Genomic DNA, 23,356 nt, shown 5'->3' on the forward strand with positions numbered 1-23,356 from the left:
GTGCTTTGTGGCCGCGGTTGGACGTGGCCCAGGAGGCTCCCCGCTCCTTGCAAACGCTTGACGTTGATCGAAAAGCCTTTGACGACACCTTCAACTTGATACGCTATCATTTGAACATTTCATCTTCATGAGGCTGGCGAACGAGGCTCCCCTCGTGCGAACGGAGCTCAGAGGAACGTCGTCAGCAAGACGACGGCGACAGTTGCTGGCTTTCCTGCTGAGGACGAATTAGTTGAGAAGTGTGAGAGCGCATCTTAAGACTTTAATGACTTTAGTGCTTCTCGGCATCTGCCAGTCCACTTTACAGTTCTGGAAGGGGTTGTGGACAGATGGTGGGAGCACAGAGGGTAGGGGTGAGGCTCTGTTTGGGCAATAATGAGCTTTAGCATTGAAATGCAAGCTGAGAAAAGGGTCGGTGAAGTGGTTGTCAGAATGTGCTTTGAAGGCTGTTCTGGTCTGGAGGCGCTTTTCGTTTCACTTTCCAATTCAATGGCTACAAACGCTGCACTTGTTCCTGCAAGGGGATGCAACTTTTCCAAAATTGAAAATCCAGGCAGCATTTTCCATGCCGTGTCATGGAGAGCTGTGCCCTGTGATTGGCTGTCGTTCACCTTCACCCCGCCTCTCACCTCAAATCAACACTTGACCCCCATCGGCAAAAGCACGGCCGGTGAGCACTGTGGCGCTTCCAGTCTTTTTCAAAGACACGTTAGCATGCTAGCTAGCTTCATGAAGCGCTTGTTTGTCCACATGGCATCTCGATAGTGTTTGTGGTGCATTTTGTGTGCACGTTCAGGTGTCCCAGCGCAAGCAGGAAATCGGCGACCGTCTCAACGCGTGGATGATGTTCAAGGAGAAAAACGCCGAGCTGTGCGACTGGCTGGCGCACATGGAGAACAAGATGGCCGACACGACCCACCTCAACATCGAGGAGATGGTGGAGAAGCTCAAGAAGGTGAATGCGCCGCCATGTCGCTCTCAAGCAGATTCACACGTTGGATTGAAAAACAAAATCATCCAATCATGTCATCATTTCCTGACAATGGCACCAAATCGATGAAAAAATGTCAGAACAAATCCCAACTCATATTGAAATCATTTCAATAACATGTTGATTTTCAGTTCAAAATTCGACATTTTGGGCTTTGACATTCACAGAAACATTTTTAGTCTTAAATGCGATGTCAAGACTAACACCGTCACATTTTCAATGGAGGTTAGCCTTGAGGTTATTTGACAGTTGATTGAGTTTGTGTTAAAGTAACAAAGTCAGCTCCGCCCACTTGATTAGAACCGCTCTGCCGCACACACTCCCGTGATATGATGTCATATATTTGATAATAGAGATGGGAAGTAATGAAGTACAAATACTTTGTTACAATGTCATCGGGATTATTATTTGTCAAATGACGACTTCATTGGATTTTATTACATCTTTGATCAAGTTGAGTGAAAATTTGATGACATTTTCAGAAGTTTTGACGTTTTTAGAAAATGATTTGATAATATGGGAAGGAAAATGTTTGTTAGCTAATAGAGTGACTGATTTGTAGCACATTTCATCCACAAGCTAAATCATGATGCTTGGCACCAGGTCACATTTATTTCAAAGCGCTTCCAGTCAGAGAAGTCAAGATGAAAAAAAGAAAAAAAAAAGAAAAAATGGCTTCGTAAACATTTTCAAGCTGCTTGGAACGAGCTATGGCAAAAGAGACAGCAGCATTGTGGCACGTGTGAAGCTAAGCTAATGGATTAGCCTGCTCAATGCTAACACTTTGTGTGGTGTCTGCCGGCTAGGAATGCATGGAGGAGATGAATTTGTTCAGCGAGAACAAACGTCACCTGAAGCAGCTGGGAGAGCAAATGATGGACGCCAGCAACAAAACCAAAGAGAGCGACGCCGTCAACGACGCCGTCAACCACGTGGACCGGCGATGGCAGCATCTGTTCCAGCACGTCGAGGCCAGGTAGGCACTGATGGCTCCGCTATCACGCACGGCCACTGAAAAATGGAGAATAAAGATCTGATGGTCAAAAGTCGGCCAAGTTGCCGATTAATTGTTGCGCTGTCATCAGAGTTGTCCTTTACACGAACATCTCATGATGATGATGATGATGATGATGCTGGCTTGCTTGCTGCTGCTGTTGTCAGCCATATTGCTGCGCTAGTCTGTTGTCTGGATGAGGGTTTTTTTGCGCACTGGTCTAATTTGTGACATCATTGACGGGCGCTCGCTGGCCTTTTGTCCCCCAAAGAAGAGACAAAAGAACAAACCAAGAGCCGTTTGAAGCTATGTAGCTACCGAGGGCTTAGGGCCAGTGAAGGGAGGACATTCGGACGCATACCGAGAGATTAGTCACCTTGCTGTTGTGGTGAAACTAACTAGCATAGGCTCCAAGCATGCAAATCGACTCAAGCTGACAAACTTGTGGACTGTCCATCATTGTTTGTAGTGGCGAGCCAAGGCAAGGCACACTTTTTGTCATGCACAAGGTCACTAAATGTGCTTCACGACATTAAAACAAAAGAGACGTCCAAAAACAAAAAGTGTGGAAATAAAACTGATCTTACCACAAATTACAAGAATATCGAGTGCAAGTAAAATGTGAGGAGAACAAAAAAAATAAAATGCAAAGGTGGGCACTTGTTTTGACAGTTTCTTGTGCAGCACAACGGCTGAATGCTGCTTCACCATGTTTGCAACCTCCAAGCCCGACTGGCTTGTATTTCTTCCATGCATTTGGGCACCATCTACTTGTAGTAAAAAAAAATAAAAAAAATACGCCTTTGTTTTGTCTTTGAGGGTTGGTAAGCTGAAGGAGACGCTGGCGGCGGTGCAGCAGCTGGACGAGCGCATGAGCGAGCTGCGCGTGTGGCTGGCCGGCGCGGAGGCCCGACTGGCCCAGCCGCTCGTCTTCCACCTTTGCCACGCTGATGACATCCAGCGCAAGCTCCACTGGCAGCAGGTGGTTTTGGAATCGGCGCTCATTGCGTTTCGTCACTTGTTTGTTTGTTCATGGCCGCCTGGGTCCCCGCGGGGGAGGGCGGCAATCTGAAGCCCCCACCATAAGAAGTCCATATGCACAAGTCAGTTACAGCACTGGCCAAACGCACACATTCTCACTTTGAGCCGCACAATTTGTGCGTCTAGGTCTTACTCTTACTGGGCAAAAAAAAAGCAGAAAAGATTGCAAATCATTTGCGCATAGGAGCATGTGCAAGCAAGGTGTGCTTAACGAGGCTAACGGCATTGTCCCTTCAGGAGGCTCAGAGCGACATCGACGACCACGCGGCCACAGTGGCGTCGGTCCTGAGCTTGTGCGACCAGCTCGCGCGCGACGTGGACGCCTGCGGCAGCGAATCGGAGCGTGACGCCATCCTGCAGACCGCCCGCAGTCTGGACCGACGCTGGAACAACATCTGCGCCGCCTCCCTGGACAGGAAGATGAGGTAGTAGGACGTGTTTGTGCATTTTCTGCATGCTGATCTGTCAATGAGGCTGGCAAAAACATCACTGCTCAAAAAGGGCCTTTTGGAGGGCTACGTACAAAATGGAGCCAGTCAGATTTGGAAAGAAAATAGATGCTACATTACCTTTCAATAAATCCATACGTGCTAGCATTCTTTTTTTGTTTGAATTCTTCTGAGTAAGTTACAGTGTCTCATCACTGGTGAGCTATTTTTTTTTAGACCAGACCTGTGTGCTAGTCATGTCATCCTTGGGGTTAATTAGTACCCGCCGGCACGTTTGTTTTGTTTTTGTTTTTTGTTTTTATGGAAAATGCACATAAATCTCGAGAAGAAAGAGTATCTGGTCTTGCTTCCTCCTCCATCGTAACTCCTCCCTGAGAAGAAGAAGGGGAAAAAAAGGGATTATAGAGGCAATGAACTTGAGTGAGCCAGGCAGAAGTGATGAGTGTGCCATATTATCTTTAGTGAAACAATCATTCCTACTTTTTGCACAAGTATTCAAGTAATTTGGAACAAAAACACGATGATTACAACACTCAGGCTTGATCTCTGCTGAGGAATGAGTTGCAAACATGCGGTCTGTTTGTTAGCAGCTAGCAAGCTAAGATAGCTTGAAGATGTCAATATATAGCAAGATGAGTATTTCTGGACACAAACGATTTCATGAATGACAATTGACACCATGAAAGTAGTGATGTATGTACTGTTTCAAGCAAAAACAACATACTTTTGGCTTCCACTAGCCCGCCAATCAACTCCATTTTTTGTAGTTAGCGACTTCCATTTTGCCTTTTGGAAACAAATGATCAACAAATGAGTTGAATGGCCGACGTTCAGAGTCCGAGTGTAAATGCGCCTTTCTGTGTGCCTCAGGATCGAGGAGACATGGCGTCTGTGGCGTAAGTTCCTGGCCGATTTTGCCGCCTTCGAGGACTGGCTGACGGCGGCCGAGCTGACGGCGGCCAATCCCAACTCTGGTGACGTCGTCTACACCAGAGCCAAGGAAGAACTCAAGAGGTTTGAGGTGAGCTTCTGAGAGAGCAAGCTATCGGCTACTTGTGAAGGCTGCCAATACCAGCCAGCCATACTTGAGGCAAACAAATCTGACTTGGAGTAAGTCGTCCTCATCAAAATTATGGTCCAGGTGGGTTTGCTTGCTAATTATCTCTCATTTATGTGAATACTCGTCGTGCTGGTATCGGTTTGACATCAAAGCAAACGTGGCATCCGACATCTTAAAGAGAATCAAAGATGTATGCTGATATGCAGACGCTTGCGATGGCACAATGGAGTCCGTGTCAAGTCTGCTTGCTTGCTTGGTTGGCCCTTTCAACTGGTGGGTGTCCAAATGTGGTCCTTGAGGGCCAGCCTCCCGCATGTTTTCCTGCCTCCAAAGCGCCTGATTCCAATGATGGGTTCTGCAGGAGCCTGATAAGCGTCTTGATCATTTGCATGCGGTGTGTTGGAGGACATGCCAGAATTGTTCATTGGCAGTCTTACCGATTCAACATATCATCATCATTGTGCCTTTTTTTAGTGATAAGCAATCTTTTCACTGTGAAAAATGGACTCCCTCAGAAGCTGAAAGTTTATAAAACAACCCACCACCAACACAATTTACATTGCAACCCAATTAGGTTGATATCCACATATTTACAACTTGTAAATGAAAGATATTCTCATCATATTTACAAGAAAAGAATAATTTCCAAAATAATCTAGAGACAGATATGAAAAAGTATGTTCATGTTACATGTGTATTAAGTATAACACCCGTAAACTCTGTTCCATGTTCAAGATCATTTCAAACGCAGAAAGAAACTAAACAGAAACTAGGCCACAAAATCATCAGATACATACCTCCTAAGTTATGTTTCAGTTTTCTTTTAAATATGGGGAAAGAAGTTGACCTAAAACCTAACACAAATCCCATTACCCTTTACCTTAACCGGATACTTGAGAGTCCACGCTCGTTTTCAGGCCTTCCAGCGGCAGGTGCAGGAGCGTCTGACCCAGCTGGAGCTGCTCAACAAACAGTACCGCCGGCTGGCCCGCGAGAACCGAACGGATAGCGCCGGCCAGCTGCGCCTGCGGGCCGACCAGGGCAACCAGCGATGGGACGGCCTTCAGAGGCGGGTGGCCGCCGTGCTGCGACGACTCAAGGTGAGCGGAACGTTTGGTTGCCGCCACCCTCGCTGGCCGTCTGCAGGCCATTAAGTGGGGACTCCACACCTGAAAGTTAGGACGAAGCCCCTTTGGAATTGGGTCTTGACCAATGGAGAAGAATCCACTTGACTCAGTTCTGTTTTTGTGGGCTCCCATGGCCTGGATGATGGAGAATGGAAGCTCTTGTTGACCTTGAATGTTGTTGTTGTCATTCAGCACTTCACGTCGCAGAGAGAGGATTTTGAGGGTACTCGCGAAAGCATCCTCGTGTGGCTGACGGAGATGGACCTGCAGCTCACCAACGTGGAGCACTTCTCCGAGAGCAACATGGAAGACAAGATGAGGCGGCTGAAGGTATAGCGGCCTCCGCTTGACCTCTGGCGACACCCCTCAAAGCCTAGTTTGTTTTTTTTGGGTGGTTTGTGTTGTAGGCCTTCCAGCAGCAGATCACGCTCAACGCCAACAAGATCGATGCCCTGATTGTCTTTGGAGAGAACCTGATCCAGAAGAGCACTCCTGCGGACGCAGCGCTCATCGAGGACGAACTGGAGGAACTGCACTCGTATTGCCATGAAGTCTTTGGCCGCGTGGCGCGTTTCAACCAGCGTCTGCTCTACCGTCGCCCGGTCGGTTGCCAAAATCGCCTGCGGCCAATATCGAGACTTTTTTTCCACCTCTAACGTCCGTCCGTCTTGCTGTAGATTGAAGTGGTGGAGGAGGAGCGGTCCGACCTGGAGAACCCCCCCGGAGTGACGGCTGCGGCATCTTGGTGGAGTGAGCCGTTGAACAAGGACGTGACCGAACGGCAGACCTCGTGCCAGCTCCTTGTGCCACCTCGGGAACATTCCGGAAGAGAAACACCCGTCAGTGTGGACTCCATCCCGCTGGAATGGGACCACACGGTGGACGTGGGAGGATCCTCATCGCATGAGGACGACGAAGACGTCGCCTTCGTAAGCGTCCTCTCAGGTAAGAGCCGGCCGGGGGGGTGGAATTGACCAAGTACAAATACTTTGGTTCATCTACTTCGATTTTGCTGCAGTCCGTCCTGGAGCATTTCTTTTACTGGCAACTGCCTTATATTTCCTTCCATCCATATGTTTTTTTTTTTTTAGAGATGGGCGAGTACCGATACCAGGTATCGGTATCGGGCCGATGCCAGCCTTTTTTCAAGTACTCGAGTACTCGTGACGCAGACGAGTACAAGCGACCAATGGCAGAGGGGGAAGACTTTAAGTGAGTCCTCCTTGCCTGGAACTGGCGCTAGCTTGCAGCAGTTTTTCACCAAAACTTCACCGGTTTGGAAATACTTCAAAATTGTGAATCTTAAACTAAAAGAGCATTTTCTTTAGCGTTAAGACTATTGAAGAATGACTGTGCTGTTTTTTTTGGTCCTAATTAAAGGAAATATATTTGTTTAAAAATATTTTTTAGTGATTTTTCTTATTTGTCAAAATGTACTTCAGGCAAAACTACTTCGGCAGTTGGTATCGGTATCAAAAAAAAAAGTGGAAAAAAAGTGGTATCAAACATCCCTAGTTTTTTCTTTGTGTATGTCCGACTTGTCCGAAGTAGCTCTAAGCATGGAAGTCGCGACTTCCTCTCTCCGGTCGCTCTTCTCGTGGGAACAGCACGACTCTCCAGCATGTCCTGGCTCGTACCAGGACCAGCTCACTGGGAGGCAACAGAACAAGATCCCAGGCTCATCCTGATGCAGAGGAGCAGCAGTGCTACTCTGAGCCCCCCAAATACTTATCCTATCTGTAAGGGACAGACCGGACCCCCTGTCTGAAATCCAGCGCTTGTATCCACGGTCTTGGTCGTTGGGTAACCACGAGCAATCGGAGGGCTTCACCTTTGGCCCCTGCTCACGGTTCACTTGATGCGGACGTATCAGTGATCCGCCCGCCCATCTGCCCTCCCTCGGGAAGGTGTCCTCCCTCGTCCGGAGACGGTCCCATCCATTGCTTCACACTCATCTGTGAACCGCTCCGGTCAGAGTTGAATATTGCGACTTGGCGAAGCCAAGTGAAGGCGGGAAAGATCAGCAACGCGGAGGAACGGGAAACAGGGAGTGTTAATGGCCACGACACAAGCGATCGTCACATTGCTCCACGTACAACAAGGAAGGAATCTCAGATTTGATAGACAAAGGTTACGTCAAAAATCGGTTGCACTGGAGCGTTCTCATTTTTCCCCTGCAATGACAAACACTTTGGCCCTTTCGGTGGCCCGTAACGTTCTTGACGTTTGCACGTGTGTTCCACAGCCGGCGACACACCAAGCTGGCATCGTCCGCCCTCCCCGCTGAGGTCGACGCAGAGCCGAAACGTCGCCACGACTTCCTTCCACCAGCGCGGCTACGTAAGCAAACGATTGCACGTGAGAGGACGACGACGTGTGGTGTCGTCGGTTAACGTGTGCGCGTTCACGCCAACAGGTCAAGCTGATGTCCGAGTGCAGCGGGAGCGTCGACGACATCAAGCGAGTCAAGTCCATCCTCAAGGACGAGCGCAAAGCGGAAGGCCCGCCGCCGCTCTTGCCGGGTCTGAGCAGCAGCACCACACACAAGCCCGTGGGGACGGGTAAGAGAATCATCACGGCCACAAATCAAGTGAGACGCAGAACAAACGGACATTTATGCCAATTAGCACCAAGGCACACATGAATAGTCCTGCAAGGGGTTCTCTTGTTAAAACAGCTCACCAGTAAACGGGACATTGTGACTTACTAAGAAGGTTAGCACGCGTCTGGACGCAATATTCACTCATTTGTTTCACTTTAAACCCGAGCGACCCCCAATTGGGTCCTCTCAGACTTTGAAGAAGAAATTGTCTTCATGAAAGAATATAATGATGCACATCAAATTAAACAGCAGAACCTGGGCTACAAGAATATAGAAACCACTTTTACACCCCCCAGACACAGCTCAAATGACAACTATATTGAATTATTGGTATTGCGCCACACAGTGAAATTTTTGTTTTGTTTTTTCACACATTTGTGCTGTGTGCTATCTTCATTTAACTTATATTACACATATATTTACACATATGAACAAATCTCACAAGTGTTCCCTTTATTATGACACAAGAATTATTCAAATAGATCTTGTGGTTGCACGATTTCCTCTTTTTATTTTGGGTAAGTAACCTTCGAGCAAAAGCCTGAAAAAGAGCTTAGGGATTAAAGGGCTACCAATAAAGCCGATTGTTTGCAGTGGAATAAAAATGCTGTTTAAATATATCAAAAACTTACCATCCCGTCAGAATGGAATTTGGGCCCATGCCTAATTTTGAGAAGGGTTGTTCTGGTTCACAGACTAAAAATGCCTGGCTAGTGATGTAGTGGAGTTTCTCTGGTTGCGTGCAGGTGTGATAGAGCGATGGGAGGTGGAGCAGGCCCAGGAGGTCCACCAGGAGGTCCAACAGGAGGCGCAGGTGCCTCGGGGCAGCCGGCAGCAATGGCACAAGCTGAATGCTGAGCTGCGTGACGTCACTTCCTGGCTGGACAGGAAGCTGGTTGAGCTGGAGGCACTGCAGAAGATCCCGCCCTCCACTGGCCTCAAACACTTTGAAGACAACGTCAGGATGCTCAAGGTACACTCGCTGGCCTTTTCTTCTCCCTCTGGCACCCTCTGCTGGTTAGTTTATCAGTGCACTTTCATTTTCATGGACCTTTTGCAAAAGTCGGCCCTCACTTGACGCAGCCATATGATCTAGGCGTTAAATTAAAAACATGAGATAACCCCAATTTTTTCCTCATGTTCTTATGTGGGAAAAGAGTCCAAATCAGTTTAAAAAAAAATGCCCATCATAAAAAATGCCCATTTGAAGGGGTTCAAGATTGAGATGAACATGGACACGTGTAAAGTTCTCCATATCAGCACTAAAATCCCCCCCCCCCAAAAAAAAAAAAAAACCTGAGTTGTGATTTAATGCTTTTTAAATGACGGCGTTGCACACATTTCGTCCCGCCCACTTTTTAGGCGTGGCCTGCCCTTTTGCCCTCACCTCACCCTGTCAACATGATTGATGGAAGGCAAGCATCCCAACCATGTTTCTCGGAATTTTTTTGTCCATTTCAAGTGTGTGAAAATTGTGACACCAAAACGTGCATCATTCTTCGCATTCCTGTCCACCTCCAGCTGTGAAAATGTCAGAGCCATCAACGCATTACATTGACAGGGCCACAAGTTGGAATCAGTTTGTCTTCCTGCACCTCCTAACACCCCCACAAAAAAAAAAAAAAAAAAAATCCTGTAGCTTTTCTTGGAGTGCAGCCAAAAAAAAGCTGCTGCTCCCACAAAACGGAATTGGGACTGCGCCCAAGTCATTGAGAGGAACTTGTGTGCCATTCAACCTTGCTTGCAATTTGCTTTGACCTCTGACATGCACGTGTGCACTTGTGGAGGACTAACGATCCTTCCGGCGCTTGCTGCGTATTCTTCTGCCAAGTGTAGGAAACGCAGAGGACCTTCTGCCTCCACAAGCGCGCCCTGATCTCGCTCAACCTGGCCGGGGCTCACTTCCTGTCGACCGACGGCGAGCGGCCCGCCGAGCTGAAGGCAGGGCTGGCCTCGGCCAACCACAGCTGGATGCGAGCCTGTGGCGCGCTGGAGCGCTGGGAGGCGGGGCTTCACACCGCGCTCCTACAGTGTCAGGTGCGGAAAGATGGCCGCTGTCACTTCCGCATGCGATCGCGCTGCCGGATGGTATCGGGGTCGCCGAACCAACACGTCAGTCGCGCGACAGGATTGGCTGCAAATGAGCCGTTTATTTTTTTTCAATAAAGTTGTATGGGGAAAAAATCTGGTAATAACAAATAATAATAAAATAGATTAAATAAATGCACAAACTAATGAAATTTAAATATAACATTGTCAGTTTAGATTGCTAATGTGTTCATAATATCATTAATTATTACGATCATTTTTGTGATGTGATTTGTGAACAGCTAAAAAAGAAGCGACATCTGAATGGCGCATTTTTCCTTCGTGCTGCTGCACTGACGTCATCGGCAAGCACGAAGGTGCACCAATCCATTTGATTAATTCTTCAATCTTAAAGCATCCTAGTTTTATATTCCTCTTTGGTTTATTTACGTTTTGACCATTTCCATCCAACATTTTGTTATTTAAATGACATCTTAAATATTTTCTTTCCAATGTTTTGACAGCAAGCGGATTTTTTTTTCATATCAACTTTATTGAACAATAGCAAACGGCTCATTTCCAATGTAGCGCGACGTGTTGGTTAGGCAAGCCCGATCGCATCTGGTACCGACAGCGGCCATGTTCCTTCCGTAAGGCGAGGAGGAGGCAAGTTTTGACAAGTTTTGTGTTTTTTTTTTTTCAGGACTTTCACGAGTCGCTGCATTCGTTGCTCTTGTGGCTGGCGCGAGCGGATCAAAAAGTTAGCGCAGCGAGCCAGCGCCAGGCGCGGCCCTCGTACGCCCGCCTGCTGGAGCAGCGTGACGCGCTGCAGGTAAGCGAGCGCCGCACGCACGCCGGCCTCATCCGCTCCCGCGCACCTACCTGACGCTTGCTCGCTCGCCCCCCCTCAGGTTTTGCGGGAGGAGCTGCGGGGCCGTCAGGCGGCCGCATCGTCGCTGCAGGGTGTGGGCGCGCAGCTGCTGGTGGAGGCGGGCCGCGACCGCGACGACTGCGCCGCGGCCAGGGAAAAAGTTCATGCGGTGGGCAACAAGATGAAGATGCTGCTCGCGCACGTCCAACGACGCCTCGACGGCATCGACCGCGAACTCGACCACCTCCAACGGCAGCGGGTAGGCCAGCGCTATGCTCAACGACACGCCGGCCTCTGCCACGAGCGATGCTGCTGACATTTTGTGTGTGTGTGTTCTCAGGAGGAAGGGGAGGAGCCAGCGGAGGCGGACCTGCCAAGAAGGTACTTTCTTGGGCTAACGTCACAAGACCGGTGGGAAAGTTGCGTCTTTGCATTGACCACTTGAGGGAGGAAATAAGGAAGCAAAGAAGCAACATGAGATGAGACCAACAAAAGAAGGGAGTGACCAGAAATAGGAAGGAAGGAAAAGGACCGGATTGAGGGAAGAAAGAGAGGGTGGAAGGACAACAAAAGTGATCTTGATGAAAGGGAAGGAAGGAGGCTAGATGAAGAAGTGACCAAGGAAAAAAGGAGGAAGGAAGGAAGGAAATGAGGGAGGGGAGCACGAAGAAAAGAGAAACAAATGAATAAAGGAGTGTAATCAAATGAAGATGTAAATGTGGCGTTTGTTGGTTTGCAGGGGAGAGGATGGCGACGACGTCCGCCGGCCGCTGCTGTCCCGCGCGCTGCGCGCGGCCTTCCCGTTGCACGTGCTCTTTCTGCTGCTGCTGGCCTTCACCTGCTTGGTGGCTCCGCCTCCCGGCCAGCCGTCCTCCTACGGCTGCTCACTGGCTAACAACTTTGCGCGCTCCTTCTACCCCATGCTGCGCTACACCAACGGACCCCCGCCCACGTGAACCCGCCACGCCACGCCCCCCCCGTGTCTTTTTTTTTTTTTTCCCCCTCTGTGTGTCTTCTTGACTGCCCGTTTGCTCGTCTCCAAGCGATAAGATGCTCTCCTTTGGATTCTCATCACAAAGAAACAAAATACAGCAAACAGGACAACAAGAATGGGGTCCCGTTTCCTACCCACCGCTCCCCCCTCATCTCCCCTTCTTTGGAAGCACCCCAGAACAGACTTGATCTTGAGTGGTCATCGATACCTCTAAGGAAAAAAACGACAGAATGACCTATGACTTCCCAATGTAGCGTTTTCCCTTCAAATTGCTTGAAACGATTGACAAATTGTGATTTCTCCTTCCTGATCATAAGTCAGGTCAAGTCTAGTCAGGTTTGAGTCAGCACCGTTACCTGTTTGTCACTGCTGGCCCGTCCGTCCCTACGGTTGATAGCGACAAGCTCGTCGTACGCCCTGGGCCGGAAACAAGTGTTTGTGTAATTGTGTGTGTAGCTTGAAGATTGGTGTGCATAAAACATGAGTGTCAATAATCGGCATCCTCGCCACAGAAAAACAAGAATGAGAAAAGTGTGCAGTGTTTTCATTTGCTCATTAAATCTTGGACGGCAACATTGCCAATCAACACTTGAACAGTGCGTGCGTGTCATGTATTGAGGGGAAATTTGCTCAAACGAGAAATAGGAATAGGAACCCCGATACGAGAGCAAAGGCTTCGTTACAGTTGGTACACACAGACCTTGTAGGTCTAATATCTCCAAACTCAAAAGATGGCCACACACAAATATGTACAATCGTTCACTGACGATTACTCAGGTGCTATATTTGTGTACTTTCTGAAACAGAAAAGCGACACTGTGCTAGCCACAGAAAAGTTTCTCGCTGACATATCCCCTGACGGGAAAGTGGGGTGTATCAGGTCCGACAAAGGGACTGAATACATGTGCAATGAGTTTGAAACACTCTTAAAGAAAAATAGAATAAGACACGTCAGCCCCATATTCCCCACACCAGAACGGGACTGCGGAGAGAGGTTGGCGCACACTTTTCGAGATGGGTAGATGCATGATAGCAGAAAGCGGGCTACCTAAATACTTGTGGCACTACGCAGTACAAACTGCAGCAACTGCAGCAACAGATGCTTTAACAGACGTGCAGGAAAGACTCCTTACCAGCTGTTAACAGACAAGAAGCCAAACTTGTCCAACATGCAAAAATTTGGGTCTGTGTGTTACACATACAAACAGGACAAAGGAAAACTAGATACCAAATGTGACCGAGGATTCTTTGTAGGATATGATAAAAAGTAGAAGTAAAAGTAAAAAGTAGAAGATATCCAACTAGGGACAGAGTGAAACTTGGACACTTCGAAGACTACACAATAGAAGATGAGGATTGTACTGGTGTTTATACCACAGTTGACTACTGCTACAGAGCTGTTTGTGGGATACCGCAAAATTTTGAGGCAGCTATGAGATCAGCTAACTCTAAAGAATGGGTAAAAACAATGGATGATGAGATCCACTCATTAAATGAAAACAAAACATTTACTTTGACAACCCTACCAAAAGGCAAGAAAACAGTGGGGGGTAAATGGGTATACTCTATTAAGAGAGATGAAAATGATATCAACAAGGTACTACAATGTTCTGACAATCAGGGGACAATTGCTTTTGCCAAAAATCCAGTCGACAGACAGAGATGTAAACACATGGACATATAATACCATTTTATCAGGTCTACTGTGAATGATGGGAGAGTAACTTTGAAGTATTGTCCTACTGATAAAGCCGGTAATCAAGTTAAAACTTAGAAAGTTTGAAGGTGTGGTGATGAGAACATAATTCACCCACGGGACGTTGGGACGAAGGAGGAGTTGGATGGGATGAAAGGATAAAAGGATGAAAGGATAAAAGAACAAATGTTGGTAGGTCTGTGAACCTCGCGCAGTGTGAGTTGTTGTTGATGATGTGAATAAAACGCCAGTCTTTGGCTATGGACTTTAACACTCCGCCTTCGACTCCCGTCACTGCTCGCTACATTGGTGACCAGTGACGTGGCCCGGGCGTTTATCGGGACCTGGGTCGCTCGGTTTGGACCGCCGGCGGACCTCTCGTCCGACAGGGGTGCGCAGTTCACGTCAGAGGTTTGGAACTCTGTTGCTGAGGGCCTCGGCGGCAAGCTACACCGCACCTCCGCTTATCACCCTCAGGCTAATGGGCTGTGCGAACGGTTCCACCGTTCGATGAAAGCCGCCTTGCGCGCTGGCCTTTCTGACGGTAATTGGGTCGACAAGCTACCCTGGATCATGCTGGGCCTTCGTACGGCACCTAAGGAGGACCTGCAGTGTTCGTCGGCCGAGTTGGTCTATGGACAGGTGCTAAGAGTGCCAGGAGACTTCATTCCGCACGCCTCGATGCCTTGGCCCGCACCCAGGCCTGGACCGCCGGTGGATGCTGCTGGTGCGTTCCGGCCCGTGCCCACGTCGCAGCATGGCACCCCTGTGGCCCGGGTGCCCCCCAACTTGCAGTCGGCCGAGTTTGTCTTCATCCGACACGATGCACACCGTGGTCCCTTGAATCCCCCCTACGACGGACCATTTAGGGTTCTGCAGCATGGTACCAAGACCATGGTCGTGGATATTGGGGGCCGTTCCGAAACTGTTTCTGTTGACAGGCTTAAGCCGGCTCATGTGGACCTGGCCGGACCCTTGGACTTGCCCCGCGCCCCCCGCCGCGGCCGCCCCCCTAGGCTGCACCTGGGAGACCGTGCGGGGTCCCTTCCAGTGGTTCCTGAATCCCCGCCAGTTGGTGCGCGGGACTGTTCTGATGTTCCTGCTGGGCCCCTCCCGCCCGCGCTTCCTGGGTACGTTACCCGCAGGGGTCGGGCAGTTTTGCCGCCCCGTCATCCGGAGTTTGATTATGGGTGAATTCTGGGGGGGCTTGTGTGGTGATGAGAACATAATTCACCCACGGGACGTTGGGACGAAGGAGGAGTTGGATGGGATGAAAGGATAAAAGGATGAAAGGATAAAAGAACAAATGTTGGTAGGTCTGTGAACCTCGCGCAGTGTGAGTTGTTGTTGATGATGTGAATAAAACGCCAGTCTTTGGCTATGGACTTTAACACTCCGCCTTCGACTCCCGTCACTGCTCGCTACAAAGGCATTATTTTTGGAGTTTGAAATGTGTAAGACAGAGGTCCACATTCATTCTGTATTTTTTGTTTTTCTTTAAATTGCAACAACCTACAACAACCTTTCTTTAAATTACAAGTGGGGGTGTTGAGAAATTATGTCCTCAGGTGATTGTTTATGTATTCAGTTGATGTGTAATGTTGCGCTTGTGCCACTGTGAGGCGCTCGAACACTTTGCTCTTTTATCTTCCTTTGTTCTTTTGTCTTTCCTTTTACTTTGAGCCTGACGGCTGTTGGATGCAGACGTGTTTTGTTGTGCTCCGTAATAAATACGCCATTCTTGGCTAAAGAAACATCATCTTTCCGTCATCCATTCATCCGAATGCATCGTTAAACTGCCAAAACTTAACAGCATGGGTTTTCTATGGGTACTCCAGCTTCTTCACATTCTCAAAACATGCATAATGGGTTGCCTGAAGACTAAATTCTATGTGTGAGTGCATGTGAATAGTTATTTGTATGAGCCCAAGCTGCAATTGATAGGCTGGTACAGTCCAAATTTGTTGCCCAAAGTCAGATAGGGATAGATCATAGGCCCCAGTTTTCCAGTGACCCTATGAGGACAAGGTAGAAAATTGAGGGATGGATAAAGTGCACAATACCAAAGTGTCTTAACAGCTTCTGTTGTGCATACAAACACATGTAAGTTTGAACTCACATTTATTGCAGATATTTTCCAGCATAAGATAGAATTGCTAACATTTTTTTAAATATAGTCACCTTTACAGTCATTTGGGTATTACAACAACAATAATGTAAATTTTTACAAGTAATAAATTTGATTTGTTATGTATAATACTGTATAACAGTGGTCCTCAACCTTTTTTTTTTTTGGCTCTTTTTGAACCGGCAAATATGCGGGTGGCCAAGGACATTCCAAAGACCACTTTTATACAGTATATTTGCTTGAGTACCTTCATATTTTCAATGAATTTAAATCAACATTCAGCTTCAGTACAATTCGTAGTCTATTTTAAGTTCAAGTGCATAATACTGGTTTAACTATACTACACTGAAAACTAAATATTTGCTTCACTATGTTCACCTGTTAAATGTTATACAAAAAAAAATGAGTATTATTAAAATGTCTATGGTGTACCAAATGTCTCAATATAAGTGCACTAACATATTTGCATTAATTGTTTGTAAACTGTACTTGAAAGAGCAGAAGAAACGTACGATAAGAGATGTGACATTTGCATGAACTCTTTCTATAGCTGCATAATTGATACATTGCTGGCTCTCATTCAGCTATGCTCGTTAAACATCTTGTGTTAGGACATAATTATGCAATTGTGGGCTGTATCTGGTGTCATGATAATATTTTTTGCAGAGAAATGCACACGGAGTGCAGATCTTCGAAAGATGCCGTCGAGACGGTTGTGACCCCTTCATCATGTAAAATGTAAACGTCTGTCTGCAAGAGTCCTGCAGATGATATAACAGTTGACAGGTCGTTTTCAGATCGTGGCAGTTGGTAGTAAAAACGTACACTTGAAGAGAATATGTTTGAACATCAGCAATTTCACCGACATGATCATCCAGTTCATTGTACAGTATGTAAAACTTCCCATTAAAATAAAAAAACAAAAACAAATTGCTCCTTCTTCTGTAACACAATTCAAATGAATTTGAGAGAGATTTTCAGAAGCAAACAGAATTTGACTACACTATACAAGAGTGTGTCCTGCAACTGGCTGGCAACCAGTCCAGGATGTACTTCGTCTCTTGCCGTTGGTTAAGTGCATGGCAGAGCACAACTTTCAGTCTCTCGTCTCATATCAGCAAAAAACAAAACAAAAAATCATTCTGAACATTTAAAAGTACAAAGATGTAAAAAAAAAACGTGTATGATATGCAGCAGAGTGTAACATAGAATTTCCGCATCGCCGCAGTCATTCCGCACCGCAGCAGGTGTGAATTGACACGTAGACTTGAATGTGTCCGTACGGCCGCCGTACGGAGAACGCACCGTGTCCGTTCCGCAGCCAGTGTCAATTGGGCTTAACATTCTCCATTTAACCTTCCACTTGAGATGATTCAACTTTTTTGCATTTATTGCTGTAATTAAATCTCATCACACTTGCCAACTAATTGGATGCATTTGTTGCACATTTTTCTACAGAAGAGGATTAGGGCCAGTAAAGAGAGGGGGAAAAAAGCTTGGCAGGATTCTCACTTTATTCTCAGAATTCTCACTTTAATGTAAGAATTTTCTTTAATTCACACACGTTAATGTGAGATTTCTCACAGTTAATCTCACAGCTAATCATAGGATTGTGACTTTAAAGTGAAGTGAGAATTCTGACTTTATTTTCAGAATTCTCACTTTGACTTTAAAGTGAAAATAATAGTAGACTACTAAAGTGAGAATTCTGACTTTATTCTCAGAATCCTGCCAACCTTTTTTTTTCTTAACTAGCCCTAATCCTCTTCTGTATTTTAATGTCAACTTTTCGATGTGTCCATTTTTTGGGTCGAGCTCTTGTGAGGTAACTGCAACGCCACGTTTTTATAAACTGAGATTTTAAAAGCGATGGCAACGATGTTCAGTGTTAACAGTCTTTGTCTTGATCACACTTATTGCTTTGCTGATTCACACATTCATGATTTAGGCATTTGTTTGTCTTTCTCACTCACATGCAGCCAAGTGTTTGTATGCTACAGATATTCTTGATGATATATTTTTTGTTTTTTCACGCAGTCATAGTGACGTCTCCACACAAGAGCCGTTTCTGTGGAACAACCTGTGGTTGTGGCAGTTCTCGCTGCAGTGGACGATGAGCACCGGGTAGCACATTGCGTCGTCATAGTCCGGGGGTTCTTCGTCATCTGTGGCGAGGCGCTCCGACAGACAGCGGGTGTTTTCGCTGGGACTTTCCTGGTCGTCCAAGCTCCCGCTCCTCCAAAAGCAGCTCCTCTGTGATCCGTAGCGTCGGGCCAGGGAGAATCGGCTGCCGCTGAAGGGGATTCGGGAGCTGGCTCCCGTGCAGATGCTAAGGGCGCTTCTGGAGAACACCGAGGAGCAACTGATGGCCCTGTGGCAGCGCTCACAATTCTGGCGGATGCCGCTGAAGCTGGAGGGGCACTGGGCTAGGTCCATGAGGCCGGCCTCGGAGTAACTGGGCACCAATTGCTGGTTGGACCGAATGTGCCACTCCAATTCCGTGCTGTCGATGGTGTTGACGCGAGGGATCCGTCGCCAGTAGGGCCGGTCCTCACAAGGCGTCACTGGAATGTAATCGTGTCCGAAGAGTTTCTCGACCCGATAGTGGACGTATGCGGTGCGATACTCTGTGAACACTCGTAGAGGCCATGAGAAGGTGAGGAATGAGGCGAACCAGAAGACGTAATGGGACAAGTACCAGGGGTGGTGCTCTGGGTCGGACAGAGCTATGATATATTCCTTCAGTTCAATGTTTTTCAGGTGCATGCCCTCCCTGGCCTCCATGTAATCATCGAGGCCTTCATTGTCAGTGAAAAACCTTGCTCGCTGTGTAAGGTACGAATTCTCGGACTCAACGTTGGCAAAGCTAAAACATTTGGTGAAGCGCATCTTGGTGAGGGCAGACTTCTCCAGGCTGAGCAGCTGTTTGGAGACATCTTTGACGCCACAGTGACCGTAGTCAAATTCGGCTTCCGCCACATGAGTGTTGACTCGCTCGTGGTAAACTTGCGTACTGGTGTACGCGTCCCCATTGCGGTAGCGCGTGACTTGCCGGGTGCGACGCACGTAGTGGTAGCTGATGGCCTTCCACCAGATGCAAGGTTTGGCTTGCTGCATTCTCTGGATTCGCTCGTAAATGCCCTCCACGTCCACTTTGTGCTGCAGCTCGTTCTGCACGTGGCAGTGCCAGCATTCCACCAGGTAGACCAAGTAGAGCATGCCCAGTAGGGCCAGAGGAATGTAAATGTAGCCGTCGGAGCAGGGACTGTCGTGGTACATCATGGATTTCCCTTTGAATGCACTGTCAAAGTTGAGGCGGGTCACTTCGGTCACATGACACCAAACCATGGCTCCCATGCAGCCGTACATGAGAACGGACAGGAGAAGGCATTTCCAGAAACTCTCCCGACATAGGGACTTGCTTAGAGATTGCTTGAGGGGTTTTTGCTGCAGAAAAAGAAAAAAACAAATAAATGAAAACTGAGCGAATAAAGGATCTCCTTGTAAGCCATACAAACATGAATGGTGTTGTTTTGATTGTTGGTTCTTTGTTAGCAGGAATTGGGGATATATATATATATATATATATATATATATATATATATATATATATATATATATATATATATATATATATATATATATATATATATATATATATATATTTTTTACCACTTTTATGACCACTCTTTCACTGTACTGCCCAAAGAAATATCCTCGTTTAAAAAAAAAAAAAAAAAAAAAAAATCAGTATTCAATGTGCTTTGAGGCATGTGATGGCTCATTATTGAGGTGATAGTGTTTTAGATTTTTATATGAACATACATGCAACATGTAGTTGTTGCAGGGTTGCAGTCATACCTTGAGGGACAGAAATCCTACAATATTTCTATTGTTAACAGTGTAAGTCTTCTTTTGTATTCTGTCGCCTACACTGCAAAAAAAAAAAAAACTAAAATAACAGAATTTCAATGTTTTATTTCACAGATTCCCCCCATATTTTTAAAATATTTAATTTTTAAAACTGTGATCTCATGTAATGAATGTAAAATAACATGAAACCACTGGAACTGTGAAAACACACAATATTTCTGTTCTTAAAAACAAAAACACATTAGATATACATATATTTATTGTTTAAATATGACGTTCACAAATTAATCTTAATTGCACAAATATTTGTCTGTTATTTGAGGAAATAAACCTTTAAAATGCAACTTGAAAACAGGGGGGATGGGGTTGTTAAGATTTCAAATTGCTGAGAAATTAAATAGCAAAAATTTGTTAATTTTATGATAAATTCTTTGTTAATTGACTAATGCATTTTATTGAAAATAACTACCATTACTGTAATGTCCTATATGTTAACATTCATTGACAATTATTTTGAAAGGACATCTAATGAGAGAAAGCTTGAGTGGGTGAATAAATAATATGCAAAGCAAAGAATTCCACTTACGAATGCTGCCTCTGCTTTGGGACATCAGCACTACAAGTCTACATTTCATGTGCTCTAAAATGAGAAAAAAAAAAGCCAGTGGCGGCGTGGCTCAGTGGTGTAATAGTCATCTAGTATCCCTGAGATTGTGGGTTCGATCCGCTTCGTAAAGCATGTTGAAGTATTGTTGATCAAGATACTGACTCCTAATACTATGTTATTAGAAGGTGATAAGTAGTGTAAAGCGGTTTGAGAGCCTCGTAAGGTGGAAAAATGCTATATAAATGAATTAATATAACATTAAATTGTTACAATTTTAAACCCAATAATTAGTTTTTCAACAGTTTTTTTGGCATGTTTTGAAAGATGACACATTTTTTGTGTCTGTTGTTACAGCAAACAAATTATTATAAAACCTATTTCCATAAATGCATGGCATTAAAAACAACTAATAACAGCACGTCTACTTTTAAGCATTACTACACGTTTACCTATTATATTTCTAGGTAATTTAGTTGTTTTAAAATGTGAAAATGTTTCCAAGTCTAATTAAACATGAATAACAACCTGAAAATAAGGCAAACTCGTTGAAATTACAACTGTAAACTGTATTTTAATTATAGGGGGAAACTGTATTTTTATGAGACATAAGAACAAGTTTCTGTTATTTCACTGTATTTTTTTTTCTCGTCCCAGCTACCTGAAATGTACCTTTTTTTTTTCTTTTTTTTCTTCTTTTTTTTTTTTTTTTTTTTTTTTTTACAGCCTATTAGTGTACTACATTTTGGATCAGCTAATGAAAAGAATTCCCAATAGCCTATGTCAAGACTGCTGAACATGGAAAGCTAGGGTCGTTCATTTTCATTATGTGTTCTTTTTTTATTTTTTATTCATTTTAAAACGAACGTCCAAACTAAACCAATGCACGCTCATTCCATTATGACACAGTACAGTCCTTGTGTGAAAACACATTACTCCACACATAACATCACATGCTGTGAACGCATGCACACGGGTTGCTTTACATTCCCTTAAGAGACAACAAAATGCATGCGTGAAGAAGATACCTCCTCCCTGGTGTCTTCTTCAAACACGACGGTGGTAGTGGTGGTGCTGGTGCTGCTTTCACTGGCAGTCGCAGCCGACGCCGGAGGAGACATTGCTGATCGGCGATTGATTATGATGATGATGATGATGATGATGATGATGATGATGATGATGACAGGGCGCGGAGTACCTCGCTAATGCAGACACCTCATGACCGACAGCAGTCAGAGCTTGAGAGACACGAGGAAAAACGCAAGACGCGTAGAAAGACGCATCTTGGATCCAAGTGTATGAATGCGGTAGCTCGAAGATGGATACGCGTGCATGGGGAAGCCCGCATCACAACACCCCCCGGACCTCCTGTACGGTGTGCCGCAGTAACACGATAGCAAATCGGCGCACAGGATGTTGGCGGCTCCTTGCGCCACGCTGAGCATGACCTGCACTTCCGGATGCCGATTCTTTTAGCAGACAACGTCTTGTCGTGCACGATTGCTCTCCATGGTGCTGAGGTAGGCAGGAGAGGAGGAGGCAGGTAGCCCACACGATGAGACCAGGCTGTTGCATACATCACTTAAAGGGAAATCCCACCACAATCCCTCCACCAACGAATCCCCCCCCCCCCCAAAAAAACAAAAACAAAAAAACACTTCTGTGTACCTTACAGTAGTACCTTACCTGGAGGTTTTTTTTTGTTTTGTTTTTTACACTGAATAACACTTGATACATTTCCCCCCTGACTTATGCTTTTGTAAAGGTCTTCAAATTGTCTTAGTGAGTAGTCGAAAGTGGGAAAATCCACTCAGTGTGAACCCACACCTCTGTGGCCCTTAGCCAGTGCTTCTCAATTATTTTCTGTCATGAAAGTAAAAGAAAAAACATCTGGCGCCCCGCTAAGACTATAAATAGTATCATTTGTCTATAAAATTGTTATAAGCACACCTCTGCATAACACTGTATCTGTATTAACGTATAAGAGAATAAAAAAAGAAAGAAATATGGACCAACTTACAACAAAGAATAGCTTTAATAACTGTAACAGAAAAGATTTAAAGTGCATCTGAAATTCAAAAATAAAATTAAATCCTTAATTAAGCTATAAACATTTTTCGACTGACCATGTAAAACCATATGATACGGAAAAATAAAATGACATAAAATCCATAAATAATAATGCATTCAAACTGATCACCAACATTAACTCAGGAGCACAATAATTAAAAAAACTAACCTGCAAAACAAAATTATATAAAATAATTTGTGATGATTTTTTTTTTCTGTGTGCAAAGTGCACATGCCCAGTGCAAACAAAACCCCTACACCACCGAGTGAATGCTCCCTGCGCACACTCAGCCAATAATGAGAGCGCTACTGCCCCCTGATGTAGTGGAGGTGCAATTGTATTTTATTCTAGGACAGTAAAAAATAAAAATAAAAATAAAAAAATAAAAAGCATGTTCCCCAAGGTCAAACCCCTTGATGGAGCCTCACTATTTGAGAAGCACTGCCCTAAGCCAAATTTGAAGTTGCACCTATTTCTGCCAATAATGTTGATTATTGGTCATTCACACCTACAACTAACCCACATAGCAACAGTAATAAACTGCTGAAACATCTCATGTAGGGTTTTTAATAGGGATGGGTAAGTACTGATACCAGGTATCAGTATCGTGCTGATACCCGGCCTCATTCAAGGTATTGTTACTCGCATAATCATACTAGTATCGGACACCTTCCTGTGGCTGTTTTGCAATCAGGAAGTAGAAATCAGAAATGAGAAGAATAGGAAAATGTGAATAATTTCATGCAATTTTAATGGAAATGCTATATTAGACATAGAGGATATTATCTGTCACTCTTTTTTTGGGGAGGGGGGGGGGGGGGGGGGCG

The 23,356-nt window shown here is 45.6% G+C and overlaps 2 protein-coding genes and 1 long non-coding RNA gene across 5 annotated transcripts in view; 2 read left to right on the top strand and 1 right to left on the bottom strand.

Annotated features, from left to right (window-relative positions):
- Positions 1-12,751, top strand: part of LOC144031821 (nesprin-2-like) — a 42,682-nt gene extending 29,931 nt beyond the window's left edge. For both annotated transcript variants that reach the window (XM_077539276.1, XM_077539277.1), the window contains 17 exons: positions 797-955; positions 1,798-1,967; positions 2,805-2,967; positions 3,264-3,451; positions 4,346-4,496; positions 5,453-5,635; positions 5,855-5,992; positions 6,070-6,264; positions 6,340-6,607; positions 7,908-8,002; positions 8,079-8,223; positions 9,011-9,237; positions 10,101-10,301; positions 10,996-11,124; positions 11,204-11,422; positions 11,504-11,544; positions 11,903-12,751. In XM_077539276.1, coding sequence (XP_077395402.1) covers positions 797-955; positions 1,798-1,967; positions 2,805-2,967; positions 3,264-3,451; positions 4,346-4,496; positions 5,453-5,635; positions 5,855-5,992; positions 6,070-6,264; positions 6,340-6,607; positions 7,908-8,002; positions 8,079-8,223; positions 9,011-9,237; positions 10,101-10,301; positions 10,996-11,124; positions 11,204-11,422; positions 11,504-11,544; positions 11,903-12,119 — 2,889 coding nt within the window. In that variant the 3' untranslated portion in view covers positions 12,120-12,751. The remainder of the gene's footprint in view (positions 1-796; positions 956-1,797; positions 1,968-2,804; positions 2,968-3,263; positions 3,452-4,345; positions 4,497-5,452; positions 5,636-5,854; positions 5,993-6,069; positions 6,265-6,339; positions 6,608-7,907; positions 8,003-8,078; positions 8,224-9,010; positions 9,238-10,100; positions 10,302-10,995; positions 11,125-11,203; positions 11,423-11,503; positions 11,545-11,902) is intronic.
- A 497-nt stretch (positions 12,752-13,248) lies between these two features.
- LOC144031829 (uncharacterized) lies at positions 13,249-15,607 on the top strand. Its single transcript, XR_013287614.1, has 2 exons — positions 13,249-13,942; positions 15,283-15,607. It is a non-coding gene; the product is annotated as an uncharacterized LOC144031829 (long non-coding RNA).
- A 458-nt stretch (positions 15,608-16,065) lies between these two features.
- Positions 16,066-22,049, bottom strand: LOC144031600 (transmembrane protein 151B-like). 2 transcript variants are annotated; one of them, XM_077538905.1, is made up of 2 exons: positions 21,657-22,049; positions 16,066-19,428 (listed from the first exon to the last, which is right to left on the bottom strand). In XM_077538905.1, exon 2 carries the CDS (start codon positions 19,348-19,350, stop codon positions 18,019-18,021), a length of 1,332 nt encoding a protein of 443 aa, XP_077395031.1. In that variant the 5' UTR covers positions 19,351-19,428; positions 21,657-22,049; the 3' UTR covers positions 16,066-18,018. The 2 variants fall into 2 exon arrangements, with proteins under 2 accessions (XP_077395031.1, XP_077395030.1); XM_077538904.1 differs by having other exon boundaries at positions 21,487-22,049.
- Positions 22,050-23,356: the final 1,307 nt, after the last annotated feature.

Source organism: Festucalex cinctus, chromosome 12 (genome assembly GCF_051991245.1).
Source record: "Festucalex cinctus isolate MCC-2025b chromosome 12, RoL_Fcin_1.0, whole genome shotgun sequence".
Classification (NCBI taxonomy): Eukaryota; Metazoa; Chordata; class Actinopteri; order Syngnathiformes; family Syngnathidae; genus Festucalex; species Festucalex cinctus.